The 20,722-nt window shown below is 41.9% G+C and overlaps 1 protein-coding gene across 1 annotated transcript; it reads left to right on the forward strand.

Annotated features, from left to right (window-relative positions):
- Positions 1–17,042: 17,042 nt before the first annotated feature.
- GCNT3 (glucosaminyl (N-acetyl) transferase 3, mucin type) lies at positions 17,043–20,071 on the forward strand. Its single transcript, XM_016126900.2, has 2 exons — positions 17,043–17,341; positions 18,582–20,071. The coding sequence occupies exon 2, from the start codon at positions 18,636–18,638 to the stop codon at positions 19,956–19,958; it is 1,323 nt and encodes a 440-aa protein (XP_015982386.1). The 5' UTR covers positions 17,043–17,341; positions 18,582–18,635; the 3' UTR covers positions 19,959–20,071.
- The last annotated feature ends 651 nt before the right edge of the window (positions 20,072–20,722 follow it).

The following is a 20,722-nucleotide window of genomic DNA, read 5'->3' on the forward strand; positions in this document are numbered from 1 at the left end:
GAGAGGAGACCACATCCCTGCCTGTGGAATGTTATTCCTTCTCTAAAAAATTTTCCTTTGTTTTTCCTTTCCTGTCTCAACAGGTGTAGGGCTCGAGTCCCCACTCAGGGACATTCTCCCTGTTCTTCACCAAAATGGTTGCGTCTGTTTTACTTGATTGTATTATAGAAGTGGAAATTGATTCTGATTGGGGAACATTTTCCCCCACCTAGTGTTATAAAACAAAAGGCATGTAAATCCGCTCTTCAAGCAATAGTAATTGGCCATGCTAAATGGGAACCAGTAAGCTTGCCTGAGCCCACACAGTGTGGTATAGAAGCTGGAGTGCTGATGGGGACAGATAATCTGTGTGATAGCCCTTTGTGGGCCACAGACTGGGGCTTGCGGTGAGAGCCTGCGAGTGCCTTGCAGTGATGACTATTGGAATTTTGGACTAGAGAATTGAAACATCTAATGGGAAAGGTGGTGCCCCGAAGAGTTCCATCATAAAATAGAAATGGTTCATATTGGGGTCCCCAACCCATGGGCTGCAGACTGGTACCGGTCCGTGGCTTGTTAGGAACCAGGCCACATAGCAGGAGGTGAGTGGCGGACAAGTGATCAAAGCTTCATCTGTATTTGCAGCCGCTCCCTTCAGATCATTAGGCTTTACATCCTCAAAGGAACACCAGTCTCTGCTGCCAAAAAGGGTTGAGGACCACTAGTTTATATGGGTTCATGCTGCCTGGGGACTGCAAGGAGGCATGGACAAAAAGGGGCCACATATAAACCTGTTACGCTTACAGGAGGCCTGCATAGCAAGCCTTACAAATCCAAAGACCTAAGTAACCACACAGGGCGGTCCGAACTTAAAAATTCATAACCAAATTTATAACTAAAAATTCATAACTAAAATTCATGGTAGGTAGTCACATCCTTGGCCTCTAGCTTCCTTGATTCTCTAATGACAATATTTATCAAAGTTATAAATTTACACACTCTTTGTTACAGTTCCAAGAACTGTTCCTTGACAAAGGTCAATCTTTAACTTTGAAATGGCCTATTGTCTCTGTGCATCTAAGATAAGACACCTTTGAAGTGTCAGCATAATCTTTGTTTCCAGACCCTTCAAAGGCATCACTGTGGGCACCAGAGCAGGAGACCACAATGCTATTTTGTTGCCACTCTATGTGCTGTAAACGTTAACTATCCTGTACCCACCAATGTTAAAGAAGTATGTGTCTCTCTGTTTTGCTTTTTACACTCTCAGAAATTTCCCCAGTTTGCTTTGTCCCACTTCCCTGATCTACCACCCGTGGATGTCAGGTAACCCTCCTTATGTCTCCTCCTTTGATTCTAATGTATAAAAGAAGCTGCAAAACTGCCATTCTCTGGAGCATTTTTTCAACTGGTTGAAATTTTGCTTTCTGGCAATTGTCATTTGGGCTCAGACAAACTCTTAGAGGACTTTTTCTTAGGCTGGACATTCTTTCATAGACAGAGGAGATACAGGAGAAGCAGGGAGCCTCTTCCCCTAAGACTGACTCTGAAACTGTCTGAAGAGATGCTGGATTCTATTGTCACTTGTATAGTGCCCTGTAAACAGCTTTTGAGTGACTGTCAAAGAGATGTTTGGTTTGTGGATAGTAGTTCCGAGGTGAATACACAAACTCCTGTTTGGAAAGATACTGTATTAAGACCAGCAGAGAGAAAGGTTCTAATTGAAGAAGGTAAAAACAGATTAGCTCATTTTAGCTGCACTGCATACTATTTTCCTAGCAGTGATGAAAGAATTGAACAGTGGTAAAACGCCCGTATGTTTGGGTTACTAACTCATGAGTATTTACCAGTGGCCTTGGCTATATGATTACACACGAGTGCAAAGAAGCCTGGCCTGCTAAAGGGATGCCCGTATGGGGAGTGCATTAAAATAGGACATGTTAGTGCCCGTAAGAACTCCCAGGTTTGGAAGATGATTGAAATTGATGAGCATATATTCCCATGCACTCCCTTGAGGGGGACACCCGAGTCCATGAAATGAGCAGACATATGGGCACTAAAGCAATACAGAGATGGGCTGAATCTAGAAACAATCCTCTTGAGGAAATAATCCTTTGGGTCACAAAATGCCAATAGGAACTGTTCTGTCAGCAAAAGAGAGACTACAGATGGCTATCTGACAGATTCCCTGTCTGGGAAGCCCTGAGCATAACTGGCAAGTCAGACTGATGCTGGTCCCTTGGTGGGCTACAAATAGGTCTTGACAGGAGTGGACACTGACCATGGTTGGGCTTTGCTTGCCTGATTGTAGATGCAAATGCTTAGAGTATTGCGAAAGAGCCTGAACAGATAATACTGCACCAATTTGGATGACTGAGCATTTCTTCAGCCCAAGGAACACACGTTATAGCCCATAATGTCCAACAAGGAGCGGAGAGATTCTTCCTCCGTACTTACTTGATAGAAGAAAATCAGAATGGGCAATTAAAACATTGTTTGTCTAAAATGGGGTGGATAAAAGCATGAAGGGCTGGCTTACAGGCCTTCGTGAGTATGTGCTCTCACTCAACATGAACATGAATAGGGCTAATGGACTGTTTCTATGACATAGATTTCTCTGTTTTTCTAGTGGATCCAGAGAAGAGGTTGGTAGGAAAGGACGCTGGTTTTTTTCTTCCCCACAACAGCTAAAACAAAATTACCCCGCTACTTGATGCATCGGTCACAAGATCAGGTCTGTAACTACAAGGATGGAAACAGGAATGATTCCCAAGCAACAGACTGTCACTGTTTTTAACCTCTCCGCCACAATTCCTAAGGGCCTAATGGGACAGGATGTCCTTTCAACCCATCTGTCAAAACTGGACTTAATAGTGAATTCAGCTCTATTTCCTGGTGGTAAAGACAGCCCACCAGTTCAGCACCTAGTGTCATTTTCTCCTCAGGGAAATGACCTGAGGAGGAGGCACTTGCTGGACTAGGGTTGCTGCCTGCAATCTAGATCAGCGCAGTGTTGAATCTAATGTCCCTTCCAAAGGTGGAAAAGTTTGGGTATAAGTTGAAAGAAGGAAAAATAATAACTATGGGTAAATGGATGAATAAATGGGTTATATGATGTGAAAACGCCAATATTATATTAACATCTCGAAAAAGGTGTAGAGCAAGGGAATAATAGTGTCTCGGCATAATGATGCCAGGTGCCTAAAGGAGTGAAGCTGAGACCACTCTTGCTCTTGGAACCTGACAAGATCAAAGGGAAGCAGGCAAACCTGAGTGGCCTCACCCCGGGAGACATTTTCGTATGATATGATAATAGACTGGATAGTTAGTGACTGGGATCCTAGTTACTGGCCACTACCTTTTGACTTTTAAGATTGTTTTATTGTAAATAATTTGTGTTCGAAGACTAGGGGTGGACTGCAATATTATAATTGATAAAAAATATGTATTTGGTCATTCAGATGACCAAAATATACTTCTCATGTATATTTGGTCTTTATCTACAAATCTTGGCTTACAGCTCCAGGAATTCTTGGAATTTCCTTGGTGTTGAGAGTTAAAAAAAAAAAAAAAAAAAAGGTGTCTTTTGTTGTGTTGATGAGGCAACTTTTGGAAGGGGGCTTGTTGCCAATGGAACATATCCTGAGGGTTGACGCTTTCAGTCCCACCCTCCTGACTCTCCGGGAAAGGGAGGAGGGGCTGGAGGTTGAATCAATTGCCAATGGCCAATGACTTAATCAATCATGACTATGTAAATAAAAACCTCCATAAAATCCCCCTGGGGGTGGATGAGGAGAGCTTCCAGTTCCAGAACTCCTGGAGAGTCCTGGAGCGGTGCAGCAGCTCAGGTGAGGGCAGGGAACCTTCGAGCCTTCTCCCACATGCCTTATACCCTGTGCATCTCTTCCATCTGGTCGTTCCTGAGTTAAATCCTTTTACAATAAACCAGCGATTTAGTAAGTAACATGTTTCTCTGAGTTCTTGACGCAGTTCTAGCAAATTAATCTAAACCAAGGAGAGGATTGTGAGAACTTCTGATTTATAGCCAGTTGGTCAGAAGTATAGGTAATACTCAGGACTTTTGATTGGCATTCTGAGTTGAAGGGGGCCCTTGGAACTTGTAATCTGTGGCCAGCTGGCCAGAAGCACAGGTAGCCTGGGTTTGCCTCTGAAGTTGTGTGTGTGTGTGTGTGTGTTGGGTGGGCAGTCTTATAGGACTGAATCCCCTAACTGGTGAAGTCTGACATTATCCCCAGGTAGTAGTATCAGAATTGAGTATGTAATATCAGAATTGAATTGAATTCTCAGACACCTTGCTGGGGTGTCTGAGAACTGTTTATTGTTGTGGGGGGCCCCCTCCCCCTCCCACAGTATAATTGGATCCAGTAACCCACTTTACCTTTAAATATTTACCAGTAGCAAAATATGTATTTTTAAACAATGAAAATCTATTTAAAATGTGTCATAGAAGACACATTTTAGATTATCATAAATTGTCTTCTTACGCTAGAAACATTTACTTTTGGAGCCAGTGAATATTTATCTAGCATGGCAGATCTATCGGTTGCTGTTTTTTGATACCTGCAGATGAGTAAGCAAAATGAGCAAGCAAGGAGAAAGGCCTGGGTGTGGGAAAGCCTGCCACCTGCCCTAAGCAGTGAATGATGCTTTCTGCAGTAAGTTCGCCTGGTAGTTAATTATGAAGGAGCCTGATTGCTGAGTGAAGGTGTCTGGATTTTATTCTCTGAGCCCATGCAAAGAAAAGCTCCCTGGGAGTTTGTTTTTAGCAGGGGAGTTGCACGGGCAGAGCTGTGCTTCAGGGAAATAATCTGAAAACCAGAGGGGCTAGAATGGAGCAGGGGAATGAGTTGAGTGGCTCCAGCCACAGAATATGAATCAAAGCAAGAAAGAATGATGGCAGGGACATAGAGTTAATCAAGGAGAAATCCTTGGAAATGACATAAAGGACAATTTGCTCACTTTTCTGTATATACTGTGTCTGGCAGTAATTGCTCCATAAGCGTTCTACTGAAAGGATTCACATAGATGGGGAAGAAAGAAGAGGAGCCTAAGACATCACTGAAGAGTCTGGTCTGGATGCCTGGACTGAGGGTGTTGCTGGCAGAGAGGACTATAGAGCTAGAGCAGGGACAGGAGGGAAAGTGACTTCAGATTGAGTCAACTGAGGGGGATCATCGGCATCTGTCTTTTCCCAGTTCTGTCCTTCCTGTGACCTATACCTCCGCCCTTCTGCCGGCTTCCCCCAATTACATGAGAACATCTTTTTGCTTTTAGAGTTTTTTTTTCATTAAATATACTAAAAATAAATAAATTTATGGATACTTTTATGCTCCTTGGAAAAGTCCCCTAAGTCTTTCAACAGCAATTGCTATAGGATCTTAATAAGATAAAATGCTCAGTAACTGGGGAGTGGTGTTCTGTTTCGTCAGAGCTGCAGCCCCGAGTTTATTTAGCATAGCCTATTTATGTGATTATTGAATACCATAATCAATCACTACGTTACCATAGCAAAGCACACCATATATAGCTATAACAATGCTTGCCAATGACATATGAGCATACATATCCCTGTCTCCATGGTTGTAAAACATTCTGTTACCTTAAAGGTGAGTTTACGAGGCTCACCAAGGTAACTCAACTTCTTGTTTCCTAGAACCATTGTTTAAGCAAACTCAGTAGCCATGTTATGGCTTCTAGCTAGGTGACTTCTTCAGTGCCTCATAATGTCTTCCATCGTGTCTCAAAATGGCTCCCGACAGGTTAGGTAGAAAACCTTTGAAAAATACTCAGGTGAAGTATTCATAAAAAGAAGTCTACTTTCCTTTGAAGACAAATGGTTGACTGTTACCATTAGAAAAAATTATTTAAAACTTGGAAACTAGAAAGGAATGTGAGTCATGTGATCCTTGCAATGAGGACATTGTCATACAAGGGCATTCTTTAACAAAACTGCCTAAGGGTTAGTTAATTATCTAGGGCAGGGCTCTCAGCCTTCACACTGCTGACATTTTGGGCAGGATTATTCTTTGTTGTGCGCTGTCTCGTGCACTGTAGAATGTTTAACAGCTTCACTGGCCTCTACTCACCAGATGCTAACCCTCCCTCTCCACCTCCCTACCTTGGGTTGCTGCTTTGTGGCCAAAATGTCTCCAGAGAATGCCAAATGTCCCCTGTGAGAGAATATTGCTCCTGGTTAGGAACCACTATTCAGAAGCATGAGCATTTGTTCAATTTTGCTATTTGCTATCAACGAAGGGCTCAGATTCAGTAAAATTACTTGTCAGCTTGCAGATCTTGTTCTGTAGAGATGCAAATCATTTCTGCCCAGTATAAGAAATAGCCCTAAAAGTTATGGCTTTGTATCATCTTGGAGGGCATGGACCAGTTTTGTATCTGACCTAAGAACTTTATTCTAACATTCCTTTATAAATGTCTACACATAGCCAGTTTCTCAAGATGCTCCTGATCCAGCTTTATGATCTTATTGCTTCTCTCATTAATTAGTGAGTCAAGCAGGTGTTTGACACACGTTCAGTGTATATTTGTAGAGTCATGCTTTTAACTTTTGTGAAAATTACACTTTAGCACAATTGACTTTTCCTTCCCCACGTGGCATGATCTGGGGTTGCTGTTCTGAACGCTGGGGTCAGAAAGCTCTTAGCTTTCAGATCTGGTTTCCAAGGCTTCTCAAATCTGTCTCCGTGATGCTTTTAAATTTTTCCAGTTTCTCACAGCCCTCACGTATCCCCACTGTCACTGACCTGGTTGGGCAGTCATCCTTTCCACCTGGACCACTGCAATTTCTCTTCCACTGACCTCCTCACTTCCAGCCTTTTGCACCTTCCTGCCATTCCTGGTGAGCTCTGCCATCAAGGAAGGATTCTTGAATCATGGCTCTGATGTGTTGCTCCCAGGACAGAGATGTCAGGCAGCAGGGTCACAAAATTTCTGAGTTGAAAACTCTGGAGCTTCAGATTCTGGGTATTAGGATTAGGGTTCCTACACAGCGAAGAAACTGAGGCCCAGAAAAGCCAAGTAACTGACTCAAGTCACACATTGAGGGAGGGGAAGATTTTTTAAAGAGGTGGGTAATCTGGTTGAATGTGCCCTGGACTGCCCCTGGGAATTGACTTTGTGAATAAATCCCGGATGTTTTCCTGTTCCCTCTTCATTTCCATTGCAAAGCACAGGGCAGAAACACGTTTCCATTAATAGGCATAAAGAAGGGAGTGTCAATTAATCCACGCTTTTCTGGCCTCAGTCAGCGGCTTCCCAGAACAGTGTTCTTTTCTTTGGCATTTAGTGTCTTTGTCTTTAACCCCAGAAAAGTCTGGTTTCCTTCTGCCACTCAGTTGATCATGAGGCTGATTTTTCCTCATACTTTCATAATTAATTCTATTTGCTTTTCACTGTATGATTCTGCTTTCCTTCAGCGCTTTGGCCTTTCAGTGATACTTCCATCTTCTTTCATGACTGACCTCTCTTTTGGTTCTTCTGCAGAGAACCAACAGATGAGTTAATCTCTTAATTAAAAAAAAATGTTTCCCATGTGTATAATTGGATTGGCATGGTGTTAGATGCCATTATCTTTGTGTGATTGCACAGACCACAGTATGTATCATATCTGCCTGTTTGTGAATGGTGTTAGGTGGATGGGGGGGCACTTGCATGGAGGCTTCCCAGCTTGACACGGAATCCCACCCTAAAACCCTGGTGCCACCGCCCTAATCCGGATGCTCAGCTGACATTCCCCATTCTATACCCTACCCCCACATAACCCTATAAAAACTACGCACCCAGGGTGCGTCCCAGGGTGCGACTCCTCTGGCCCCTCACCTCTCTGGACCAGAGAACCTCGCCCGGGAGCGCTCTTCCAATAAAGGCTTGCTTTTAAAACTTCTCTCGGCCTGTCACGCGTTTACTTTACAAATGGGAATTTGATTAGAGCCCAAGTAACTTATTTAAGTAGCACTCCAGGTACGTGGCCTCTGCCACTCAGAATGTGCCCAAGATTAGATGTTTCCTAATAGAGGTGTTAAAATCTGACGTGTAATATCAATTAAGATTTGGCTTGTTTGCTTTCCCTTTTATGAATTAGGTTCCAGTTGTCCCCACAAAATCACTGGCTGTGTGCAGTTTTTCAAAATCGCTGACTGGTGTTTATGTATCCGAAATCAAGTGTATTTTTGAAACTTAGTGATTTGTCTTTAAGGTAGCTCTGTTTCCTTGGATCTGTCCCCATCGCCCCTCCTCCCCCAATTCATTGATATTTGGCATTTTCCCAAAGTGCCAAGCCAAAGGGTTAAAAGCTTTATTTCAAAGCATAGCTGTTTGATCCTAGCAAAATCATGGACCTCCCCTACTTCATTCCTTATATCAAAATGTATTCCAGGTGGATCCAAAATTTAAATGTAAAAAAAACCCTAAAATTTTATATGACTCTCAGAAGCCAAAAGGAAAAATAAAAATAAATTTGACCATATAAAATAATTGCGAACTTCTATGTATCAAGTGTTACATATAGGAAAGAACCCCATAAAACCTACTCAAAGTCAGACAACACACAGGGGTGAAATATCTACAAAACCAGAATGAAGGGCGAATAACTAATAAATTCAAAGAGATCTTATGAATTAATAAGAAAAACTAACAGTCTCATATGAAAATGGGTAGAAAAAAATCAACAGAAATAAAAAAAGCAAATGGCCAAAAACATATGAAAAGAGGTTCAAGATTACTAATAATTAGAGAAATGAAGATGAAAACCAAAGTGGGGTATCATTTTCCATCCATTGTTTTGTGGAAAAGATAAAAACAAAAGATATTTCCAGATGATGACAAGGGGAGGGTGGAGAACAGGTACTTTTATAGTAAGTCAGTTAAACCTTGTGGGTAGTGCCAATAAAAAAATTTTAAAGCTTCATAATCTTTAACCTAGAAATTATACTTCTAATAATTTATTCTATAAGAATAGTCACACAAATACACAAAGCTATGCAATTATTTAATGTAGCATTTTTTATAATTAGAAATGTATTGAAGATAACTTCCCTTACACGGATAAAAATGTGCTAACATCAAACAACTTTCAATGTATATCGTGAGGAAAAAAAAGCAAGTTTTAAAAGGGCAAGTAAAATATCCAATATTTGTGGGCTGCTGTTGATATGCATTCTATTGGAAATTTCTAACAAGGATACCATAAGTCAACCACTAGTTTGCTGGATTAATATGTCAGAATTCAGTGATTCTCCTTTCCTTCAGGAATGGGCAGGGTTCATCCATTTATCTACCTGCTCACTCACTCATTCCACAAATATGGTGCATCCCATGCAGTGGGTACGAGTTTAAGCAAACTGACTCAGTTTGGGTTGCCTCAGTGTGAACCCCTGAGGTGAAACTTATCTAGGGAAGGTTGCTTTCGTCCCTTAACATTGAATCTACTCTATCTCCCATTATGGATGGAGAAAGTTAGGCCCAGTGAAGAGAAAGTCTGTGTCTTAGGTGGCTTTCTAGTCAAGAAGATCTAGAATTGTACCAGGAGAGGCAGCCTGCCTAAGAATATTCTCTAAGCGTGGGCATCTGGAGTGGAGTGGATAAGGGGGTGCAAGTGGGACCAGACTGCCAGGGTACAAATTCTCACCCTGCCACCTTTTAGTTATGTAATCTTGAGTAAGTCACTCAGTGTCTCTGTGCCTTATAGTATTTGGTGTGAGGATTCAATGTAAAGTGTTTAAAATAGCCCGACACGCAATGAGTCTCAGTTTATGTTGGTTATTATGATTTGTGAGACACTAGGGATTAAACAGTAGACAAAGCATAATCTTTGTCCTGAAGAAGTTTACAATGTATTAGAGAATAGAGCGTGAACATTCCAGGATATTACAAGAGTGAGAAAGTGGGGCCTCCAACCTAGGCTGGGGGGTCTGGGAGGCTGCCCAGGGAAAGTCACAGCCAAGCTGAGACCTAGAGGTGGCAGGAGTTGGGATTTTCTTTGAGCAGAGGGAATAGCCCAACTCAAAGTCCAGAGGTGAGGGAGAGATCTTGGTTGTTTCCAGGAATCAAAAGAAAAGCAGGAGAATTTCTGAGCAGGGACTGGGTAAGAACAAGTATTGTGATCTTGAGGATAAAGCAATTATGCTGGACCTCCAGCCTGGTTGTTTGCTCTAACCCTATCATTTGCCTCATCTGTTCGCCCACTAGGTATTAGCCTAAATGCCACTGCCTCCAGGATGTCTTCCAGGAATCTTTTCTTCCCACAGGTGCACTTGCTGCAAATACCTTGGAACTTCACGCACATTATTAACAGCTTATTTGTTGCTCTTCCCAACTGAACTATGAGCTCCTACATGGCCACATTTGCATGATACTTTACCATGCATACCTGTTAGTATGTTCAAGTTATGGATGCAGTAACAGAGGCAGGGAGAGGATCCAGGAGCTTCTCAGGGATAAAGGAAGCTAGACTTTTTGCTTGATTTCTTGAATTCCACAACCATTCCGCCATGGGCTCTAGGCTACTATCAGTTATCCGAAGCAGGTGCATTCCCAGGACAGATGTGGGCTGCAGCTGTAGAGCTCCCCTGGCCAGGACCATTGCAGGAAATAGTGCTGAAAGACACAACTCCCCTCTGATTGAGCTGAAACTACAGTATTTGAGAGCTGAAAGGTATGGAAGGCCAAGTTCTGTCTGTCTGGCCTTCCATCTGTTCAGGTCTCCGCTCTGTCCCTTGCTGACAGATAGGTGTGGATGAGACTGGTTTCTACAGTCTGCTAACCCTCCTCACCTTTCCTTCTGTTCCCCACCTAGGAAGGTAGAGATTCTCCCTGCCCAGGGCCCAGCACATTGTCTCAATGTCATGTGCCTGAAAGATGGCAATGACTTTAACTATACACAAAACTTTCTAGGGGTCCAGAGTGTACATACAATTGATAGGACCTAATGGACTAGGGCAGCATAGAGAGGGCCCTAAGAAATTCTTTCCTCATTGGCTCCCAAAAAGGATGGCATGAAAAGCCTTTCATTTTCTTGTTTTTGCTTTGTTTTTTAAGATCAAGAAAGTAGAATTAATGTATAGAGTGTTGTTTTGTCATTTAACACATTTTTATGTTTTCACATATTAGTTGGCATGGTGGTCATTTTCCTTTAAAAAGTACCATGAGTAAGTGAAGTGGCATTCTGCATTAGATGATGACACTTTTATCATCTTGTTTAAGTTGCTCTCATTATAAGAACATTCGATTTGACATTCGTAAAGTTATTTCTACTAGCGTCCAGTTAGACATAAAAGCATACACACACAGTATACTTTCCGCAACAAAGACTAGATCTGTTCACACAGGCCCGCAAAGAGGTAAAACAAAGAAAAAGCATATTGACTTGAAATCGAAAAGAACACTTTTTTCCCCCCCTGAGATGATTCCAAAATACCCTTTCTTTTTTTAGGAAATTAGAAAATATATAATGCATTTTAGATAGAAAACTGAAGGAGACACAAAGGAGAAACTGGAAACCAGCAGTAACTGCATAACCTTTAATACCGTGGTTAATGTTTTAATGCATTCCTTTCCAGACTTTTTCCTGAAATGTGTTTTTACGTAAGAGGCAAAAGATGATGGTGGCGGCATGGGGCTAGGAGGGGTGCAGGTGGCGAGAACAGGAATTGGCGCTCCTGTTCTGTGTTCGTTCTGCGGGCTTCAGACTGGCTTTTCTATACTCCTGTGACACATGTGCCTTTTTCATACCGATGCTTCTTAATGTCCCTGAATTAGGAAATAGCTTCTGTGTGAGTTAAAAATTGGTTAAAGACTACTCATGTCAGAGACCTGACAAAGTAGTAGCTGAATAAAGCAGACATTTATTTCTCTCTCGACTAAATGAAGCCCAGTGATAGGCCATCCAGAACTGGCGAAGTAGCTCCATGGTATTACTAATGCCTTTCGGCTCATGGCTTCCTGCTCAATGTTGCCTCAAGGTCCTAGATAGCTGCTGGAGCACCAACTCTCACACCTGGCCTCATGGTAAAGAAGGGTGAGGGCTTAGCCTCTCTCTTTTAAGGAGCTTTCCCAGAAGTCTCATTTTACACTTTCAGTTGTATTTTTTGTTAATGGTCTCCAGATAGTTAAATCTGTCTGTTTTTTGTTTATAATGTTCTGGTCTTTGTATAATATTAAAAGTGGGTAAAGGGGATCAAATATATGGTAGCTGATGGAAACTGGACTTTGGGTGGTAAACACAGTAGAATATACAGATGTCAAATTATAATGCACACCTGAAAATTATACAATTTTATTAACCAATGTTACCCCAATAAACTAAACTAAAAAAACACACACACACACACACACAAAAAAAAAACCTTCCCAATCTAGGTATCATAAAAATATTCTATATATTTTCTGGAAACTCTAGAACTGTCTTTTCTTCTTAGATTTATATCTAAAATTTATTTATGTTTATAGCGTGGGCTAAGGATCTAACTTTCTTTTTTCCAAATGGCAGCCCTAAGGGGACATTTTCTTTAACCCACATCTCTGTTCCTCTTATAGCCACCTGCCAAGACCTTTCCTTCATTTGTTTGCCTTGTATTTCTAACCAGTGTCTTTTTAGTTTTAACCTCTGGGCTTCCATTATATCCAGTGCATATCTCCTTTCATGGCATTATTATAATCCGTTTTCAAATATTTCTCCCACACAAGACTAAGCACCTGGGGAGTAAGTTTTAATCAACTTTGTCACTAACATTTAAAACTCAGCAGCTTCTTCGATCAACAATTATCAAGTGGAATAAATGAATGGAATGCTGCCATGTTACCTACCATTTGTTACTGGTGCCATTTAGAAGGTTACTTCCTTATGACACAATAGGAAGCACCTTAACATGCCTCCAAATTTCGTTTTGGAAGGTAACAAGAGAAAGTTTTCTACACTAATCTCTTTAGTAATGTTTGGATTTGTTAGGTTCAACTCTGTGGCATGATATTTTTGTATACATCTTACTTCAGGGAGCTTCTATCTATTTATTCCAGTAAATATTAGTAAGCCATAGTTCCAAGACTCCAGCACTTAAAGGGCCCTCCCTGGGCCTCTGAGGAAGTTATTTGTTCAGGAAACATTTGTGGTGAATTTACTATCTGCACGTTCTCATGCTGGCTGTTGTGGGGAGGCAAAGCTGAGTCAGACATGGATGATCCTTGCCCTCAAAAGTTCATGATATCACAATGAGGCCAAGTGCATCTTAAAGAGTTTGTGAGCTTTGATGGGGGTGGTGTACATTACTGCCTTCTTGGTCCGTGGAGCAAGTTGGACTATTTCATATGAGAAGATAGCTGTCTTTCCTACTTTCAGAACTCTTTGCATTCAGTGAATAAGTACTTACTGAGTTTTGTGGGGTTTCTTTTTTCTTTCTTGAATTTCTTTTCTTTTTGATTCCAGGTCACTAGGAGTGTCAGGGGAAGGAGAGCATTAAGTGCAGAGAGGGAGCAGAGCTTAAAGGAAGGACTAGAGAGCATTCCCGTCAGCCAGGAAACCGCAGCTGAGTATAAGCTTCATTTTATAGCCCTGATTGCAAACAAAGCTGATCTCATATTGGATCTTTTAACCACTTCTCTGTGGCCAGAGATCTTAGCCCCATCTTCACCAAGAGCTCACTGATCTAGAACATTAAATAAGGTTAAGGCTCAAAGGACCAACCCCCCACTCCATCTTCCTCAGTACCTTCGGTTTCTTTTAAACCCCAGCTCCAGCCCAATCCTGTATAACACCTTAATTTGTTCTGTGCCTGTTCATCTATTTTCACTTCTTGCCTCTCTGAGTTAAGGTCTCTTCTCTGGTCAGTGGGGCTGTCTTTGTAATCTATGACCTTTCTCTTCTGGGAATTCTGCCAGTATCTATGCCCCTAGGTGCTGAGATAAAGAACATGACTCCCAGGAGATTCTAGACTACTGAGAGGGTAGAACTGACACCAGAGATAAACACCACCATAACAAATTAAGTAAAAGGGTGCATTTGCCAATTTATAAATTCTATTTAAAATTAAAATGGTTGGATCCCTGCAGCCTGGTCCCTCCTCTGACCCTATTGTTGGGACTGTAGGGTCCCCTGAACCTCCACTGAAGTTAACACTAACCAGATCCACCCCGATGAGCCTGGTTTAGTTTCTCCATTTTCCACTGTTGGAACTCGTAGACACTCCAACAAACATACAGAGATTTATAATTCAAGACTTAGGGGATGCAGGCAAAGCTCTTGGCCTAATAGGCAAACTAAACCGTTTAGGAGAAAAGGATTGAGGGATCTGGGCAGAAAGAGTTCGCTATTCCCAAAACGACATCATAGTAATTGTGGGAATACTCAAGACTGTGTTGGACTTCCTTATACCTAACACTTGGTTTAATGTTGCTTTTATTTTGGATATTGAGGGAAGGAGTGCCCTCATCATTTTCAGTGCTTGGGACTTCTAAATATCTTCATGTGATTCTAGGCTCTGCTTGCCTTCAGGCTCAACTGGCTCTGCTGTTGGGCCTCAGCAAGAATAGAAGGAACCCTAATGAAGGACCTCGTACCCCGGATCTGCCCTGCTTTGAAACTTGCCTGGCTTTTCCAGCACTTGGGGAATGGGCCCTTCCTCACTCTTGCTAGCACTCCATCTTCTCTTCAAGGCCAGCCTGGATGAAGTTAAGACATGAAACTTTCTGACCGTCTTTCTAAATGCCTGCCTGATCTCTGTAGGTCACTTAACCCTGATCTTCCTGTGTCCCTCTCCAATCCTTCTACTTCTTCTCCTGCACTTCCCTGGGGTCAGCTGCAGCTGGTCCTTGGTCTCTGCGGTGGTAACATGGAACCCTTACAACTGAGTCGCTCTCCACAGGACAGAGAAGGGGACGATTCCAGGTCTTTTCTTTGATCTTCCCACCAGGCACATCACCAGCATCAATACTTTAGCTTGGTTCAGAGTTCAAGAATATTATTTGTACCCTCTTTAGCTATTCTGTGAGTAAAACAGGCCTTTGTGGGCTGACACTGGAGCCTACTTAATTAACTATAACCATCAAGGGGCCGCATATGCCAGCCTCTTGTATGTACTATCTTATTTAAGCTTCACAACAGTCCTATAAAATAGGTATTAGTGTTAACCCAAATAATACAGAAGTCACTGAGCATAGAGAGATTACGGAATTTGCCCAAGGTCACACAGCTAGAAAGTAGCAGAGCCAGGGTTCAGATCTAGCTCAGTCCTGCCAAAGCCCTGGTGTGCCCATAACTATTAGTCACTTAGCCTTGCTAATACGTAGATCATCTCAGCAAAATACACAATTGTTAATATTAGGATATTCAGCAATTAAGAGTGCACATCTCTTTTGGTTACCTTATAAATAAAATATCCAAAATGTTTTTTCTTTATTGAGAGATGCTTATGTGGTTTTTATGGGAAAGAAGGTAGTACCTTGAGGGGAACATCAAAGAAAAGTCAGATATAAAAAAATGAGAAAGATTTTTCTTGATTCAGATACTAGAGCAAGTGTTTATCCTTTAATCATTTTCATCTCAGAGATTTTACAGCTCAATAGCAAAGAGTCACTCAGAATCTGAGTGGCCGAAGCTGGCAGAAGACAGACCCAGTGTAGTGGGGCCAATAAAAGCGAGTGTGCAGATGACTCTTTCTAGCTCCCTGCCATTGGCCTGTCTTCATTTAAAGTCAGAAACAGGCAGAGGAGGTCCAAAAATGGAGCTAAATCGCCTCTGCTATATTGAGGGTTGCATAAAAAATCCTTGTAGGAAGAAGGCAACACCAACCGATCTGTTATTATGATATTGTCTTCAGATGAAGTTTACACCTCTGGACTAAGCTTTGGGGGGGAGGGGGACAAAGGGGACTCTGCAAACCATGACTGTGCTTTGCTAGCTGCCACCCATTAGGCTCTGCCAACAGGGGGCGCTGGAGCGAGACAGCGAGGCTGGAGGTGCGGCTTCCTGTTACCTATCTACTTCCTGCTTCTGTGAACATCACCATGTCAACGTGCGTTTACTCCGCAGTGGTGTATCTTGTACTTAGCGGCGTTGAACCTAGTGTCTAGTAACAGCAGATGGAGACACCAGTCACCTCAAAACAGTTCTAAATCTCGGCTTAGGGTGCCTTCCTCTGAGCTAAGAGACCCCAGCAACAACTGAGTAGTGTCCCTATCTCAGAGGTCTGAGTTTTAGCTTGTTGACACTTTCCTAAATTCAAATTTTAATTATTCCCAATTTTTTCCCCTTCATCCTTCCAGCCTAGGGGTTGTAGCTGCTTCCAGCAATTTCTATTTCCCTAATTAGTGTCTACTCCTCCCTAACACACACCTTTTCATTTATTAACAGCTTTATACCTAGTTAAGTTTTTTACATTAAATTTGCTATTTTGGATATTTGGCCAGGAATACTGCATTTTTGGAAATGTGGTTTGGGGGTGAGGGGAAGAGGCAAACATCAGCAAACAACACCAGCAGCTTTGAAGAAAGCATTTTCCACATTGTATTGCCAAAACCACCCCATGGGGCTTTCACTTAAGTTCAGACTGCCAAGAACCCCAGACAGACAGACCTTCGTGGGCGAGATCTACAATCGGGAACCCTGTGGATATTTCTACAACATACAGATTATTAACAGTCATGGAAAAACAGGCAAATTGGTTTTTTTGAGCAGGTACCATTTGAAGAACAAACTCTGGTTTTCATTGACTTTTTTAAGTGAAAAAACAAAAGGAACAATCCTTGAGAGATATTTTTATTGCTTCACTCTTAATGTTCAGGGAATATAAGAGTGACACTTGGACTTCAGTCCAGAAGAGGGCAGGTGCATGCTTGTGTGTTGCTATGATTCTTTGTTAAGGGGGAAAAATAGTTTTCACATTCTTATATGAACATTGAGAAGTTTTTATGAATGGTTTAATGGCAGGAGAGCCTGGACATAACAAACTGGGCTGTCCTGGATGAAATTCCTGCTTGCCTTCTCAGATATTGACAGCATTTTTTTCCCCACCTTGCTCACTTCCCTGAATGACTCGTTCTTGAGAATATGCTCCTCCTGAATGATATATCTGAGTTTGTTCTCATCTGAGAGCAGTAAACTGAAAGGCGAGTGATAAAGCCACCTGCTGCTCTTTACTTTGCAGAAATTAAGGAGGAGGTTGAGATAGTTTCTTGCACGTCCTATGAATGTCAAAATATATTTTGGAGGAGCTAAAAGAAGACCAAGGGATATGGTATTCACATTTGCTTCCATGGAACCCAACCAGTCTTTCCTTGGAAAGAGAAATAAACTCTAGCAAGAGATCTTTCCCAAATAGGAACGAAGCCATAAAAGGTGAGAATTTTCTTAATTTTTCTTTTTCCTTCCTCTTAGATTTAACCCATAAAAGTTATTACTAAAGAGGATGTAATCTTATACTTAGAAAGAGGATACAAAATGGGAAAACATTCATTGTTGGATGTCTCATTTTCTCTTTCTCTTTTTCACCTTTTAGGAATTTTTTTTCTGTAGTATCTTTTTTCCTATTCTCTTTTCTTTTCTTTTCTTTTCTTTTCTTTTCTTTCTTCTTCCCTTTCCTTTCCTTTCCTCTTCTTTCTTTTCTCTCTTCTTTTCTTTTCTTACTTTTTTTAAAAAATGGTATGCATTACCCTGTATTGTATTTAAACAGCAGCTGTTGTTTGGAGGAACAAAGTATTAGGCATATAGACAAAAAAAAAAAAAAACAAACAAACTAGGGGGTGGGTGGGGACTTGGGAAGAATCACAGATTTGCTTCTTATAACATATATGTGATATTCAGCAAGTTATTTAGCTCTGTTTTCCTATCTATAAGAGAGGAAATACTACTAATACTTCAGTTCAGGTATGTTGTGAAGATTAAATGAGATGATGTAAAGAAATATTTCTGGCCCATAGAAAGCACTCATTAAATATTATATATGGATAACTCTGTGTTGTCTGTGTAAATATTTTTTAAATTTGGATAGACTAAGAGTTATCTATATGTATAATTACACTCCAATACTTTGTATCTTTTTAAGAACTTTTTTTTAAAAGAATGGCTAAATGCCACCTCTAATCAATGAATTACATATGGTGAAAGCATCCTAACATATAAATTGCCAAATAAGAGCAAGAAATGTACCTTTTCTTTAAATAAGACTTTCAAATTTCTAGAACCGATGCTGAGAGTCTGAATTTCATGGATTTTCTCCCCAAGCCAATCAGAAATTCCAGTCCCAGGTAAGAGTTATGTTAGGAACCGGGTGGTAGGGCTTGGAAAATGCCTTACTAATTACACCTCTATATCAGCAAGTGGTCGGTTTTGCTTTTCTTTCTCTCTCCTGGGGTGAAGTGGAGCCAGGTCCTGATTACAGCACAATCAGCTAATTTATAGGGTTAGGTTATAGACCTCCATCAGCCAGCCAGGTGTAAAAGGTTCCTAGGCAGGTCTTGACTAGGATAGATGTCTAGAGAAGAAATACATTTTTTGCCATCGCTTTGGAGTTGAACTTGACATTCTTGGGACACATTCAGGATTAATTTGTAACTGAAGGATTTTTGTTCTGTTCAAGGATTTCATCCTCCTCCTCCTCCCCTGTGCTCAAACTCTACCGATCTCTCATTTCATGAAGATGATTTGGTGGAAGAAGAAACTCTGTCACCAGTATTACCTGTGGGCCCTGGGCTTCTATTTGCTGCTGGCCATTGTTGGTCTGAGACTTTCTCTCAGACTGAAGTGTGACTTTGATTTCCTCGATCTGGAGTCCAAGCACTTTCAAAGCAAGCACTGTAGGGACATCTTGTATAAGTCCCTGAAGTTGCCAGCAAAGAGATCTATCAACTGTTCTGGAATCATACAAGGGGACCAGGAAGCAGTGACCAAGGCTCTCCTGGACAAGCTGGAGGTCAAGAAGAAGCGGGAGCCTTACACAGACATTGACTACCTCAACATGACCAGAGACTGTGTGCACTTTAAGGCCAAAAGGAAGTTCATACAGTACACACTCAGCAAAGAAGAGTTAGACTTCCCTATTGCGTACTCTATGGTGGTCCATGAGAAAATTGAAAACTTTGAAAGGCTGCTAAGGGCCGTGTATGCCCCTCAGAACATATATTGTGTCCATGTGGATGAGAAGTCCCCAGAAACTTTCAAAGAGGCAATCAAGGCAATTATTTCATGCTTCCAAAATGTCTTCATGGCCAGTAAGTTGGTTCGGGTGGTTTATGCCTCCTGGTCCAGGGTGCAGGCTGATCTCAACTGTATGGAAGACTTGCTCCAGAGCTCAGTGCCATGGAAATACGTCCTGAATACCTGTGGAACAGACTTTCCTATTAAGACCAATGCTGAGATAGTCCTGGCCCTCAAGATGTTGAAGGGGAAGAACAGTATGGAGTCAGAGATACCTACTGAGTTGAAAAAATCTCGCTGGAGATATCACTATGAGGTGACAGATACCATACGCATGACCAGCAAGATGAAGGACCCTCCTCCTGATAATTTACCTATATTCACTGGGAATGCCTATATTGTGGCTTCTCGAGGCTTTGTCCAGCAGGTCCTAGAGAACCCCAAATCCCAACGACTGATCAAATGGGCAAAAGACACTTATAGCCCCGATGAACACCTTTGGGCCACCCTTCAGCGTGCACCCTGGATGCCTGGCTCTGTTCCCTACCACCCTAAATATCACTTCTCAGACATGGCTGCCATTGCCAGGCTGGTCAAGTGGGAGGGCCATGAAGGAGATGTCAGCATGGGGGCACCTTATGCCCCTTGCTCCGGGATCCACCAGCGGGCTATCTGTATTTATGGGGCTGGGGACCTGCATTGGATTCTTCAGAACCATCATCTGTTGGCCAACAAGTTTGACCCTAAGGTAGATGATAATGTTCTTCAGTGCTTAGAAGAATACTTACGTTATAAGGCCATCTACGGGACTGAACTCTGAGATACATTGTGAGGGAATTGCTACCTGCGGGGCAGGAACACGTACAAACATGCCCAGAGCGTGCTGGGACAGCGTAGGGTGGGAGATCAGGGTTCAAATCCGTGGCACCCACTGGGGGAAGGGGCTGCTGCTGGAGTGGGGGTAAGTGGATCTGCTTGCCTTGCAAATTAGTGCCCTGGACAAACACTGACTCTTTCTCACCCCACTCCCAACAGCCCCTTTGCTGACTTTCTCACAGAGAATGAAAACTAGTTATTTAGAGGCAGGGAGGGAAGTATGTATGGCAGGGGCCCCTGGATTTTATTAGTTAAATGCTCGGTGTCCAGCTTTCCCGTTCTGGGGAGATGCTGTTCCTAATAATTCCAGGCTTGGTAACATGGTGGGGGTAGAGAGTTTGATGGAAAGAGGACCTTCTTGTTTGTAATTTTAAAATAAATAGCTCCTGATTCAAAGCCCTACCTCTGCTTTTTGTCTGGTAAACCAGAAGTAAAAGTGTGAGCCTTTTTCTCATAACTATTGGTGACATTTAAAAATCCCTGGTGGATGGTAAGACATTCCTGATTATTCTTGAATGATCATGGATGGCATGCTATATAAAGAGCGAATTTAAAAGAATATAGAGGAACAGAGCTGATGCTTTTATTATTGAAAACCTTCCTCATTTTGTTTACATTGCCAGATTCATGATTTTTCTGTGTGGGAAAAGGCAGGGGAATTTAACTAATTTGACCACCCTATCCTTAAGAGAAAATTACTGCCCTAAT

The sequence above is a fragment of the Rousettus aegyptiacus genome, unplaced genomic scaffold (genome assembly GCF_014176215.1).
Source record: "Rousettus aegyptiacus isolate mRouAeg1 unplaced genomic scaffold, mRouAeg1.p scaffold_m13_p_3, whole genome shotgun sequence".
Classification (NCBI taxonomy): domain Eukaryota; kingdom Metazoa; phylum Chordata; class Mammalia; order Chiroptera; family Pteropodidae; genus Rousettus; species Rousettus aegyptiacus.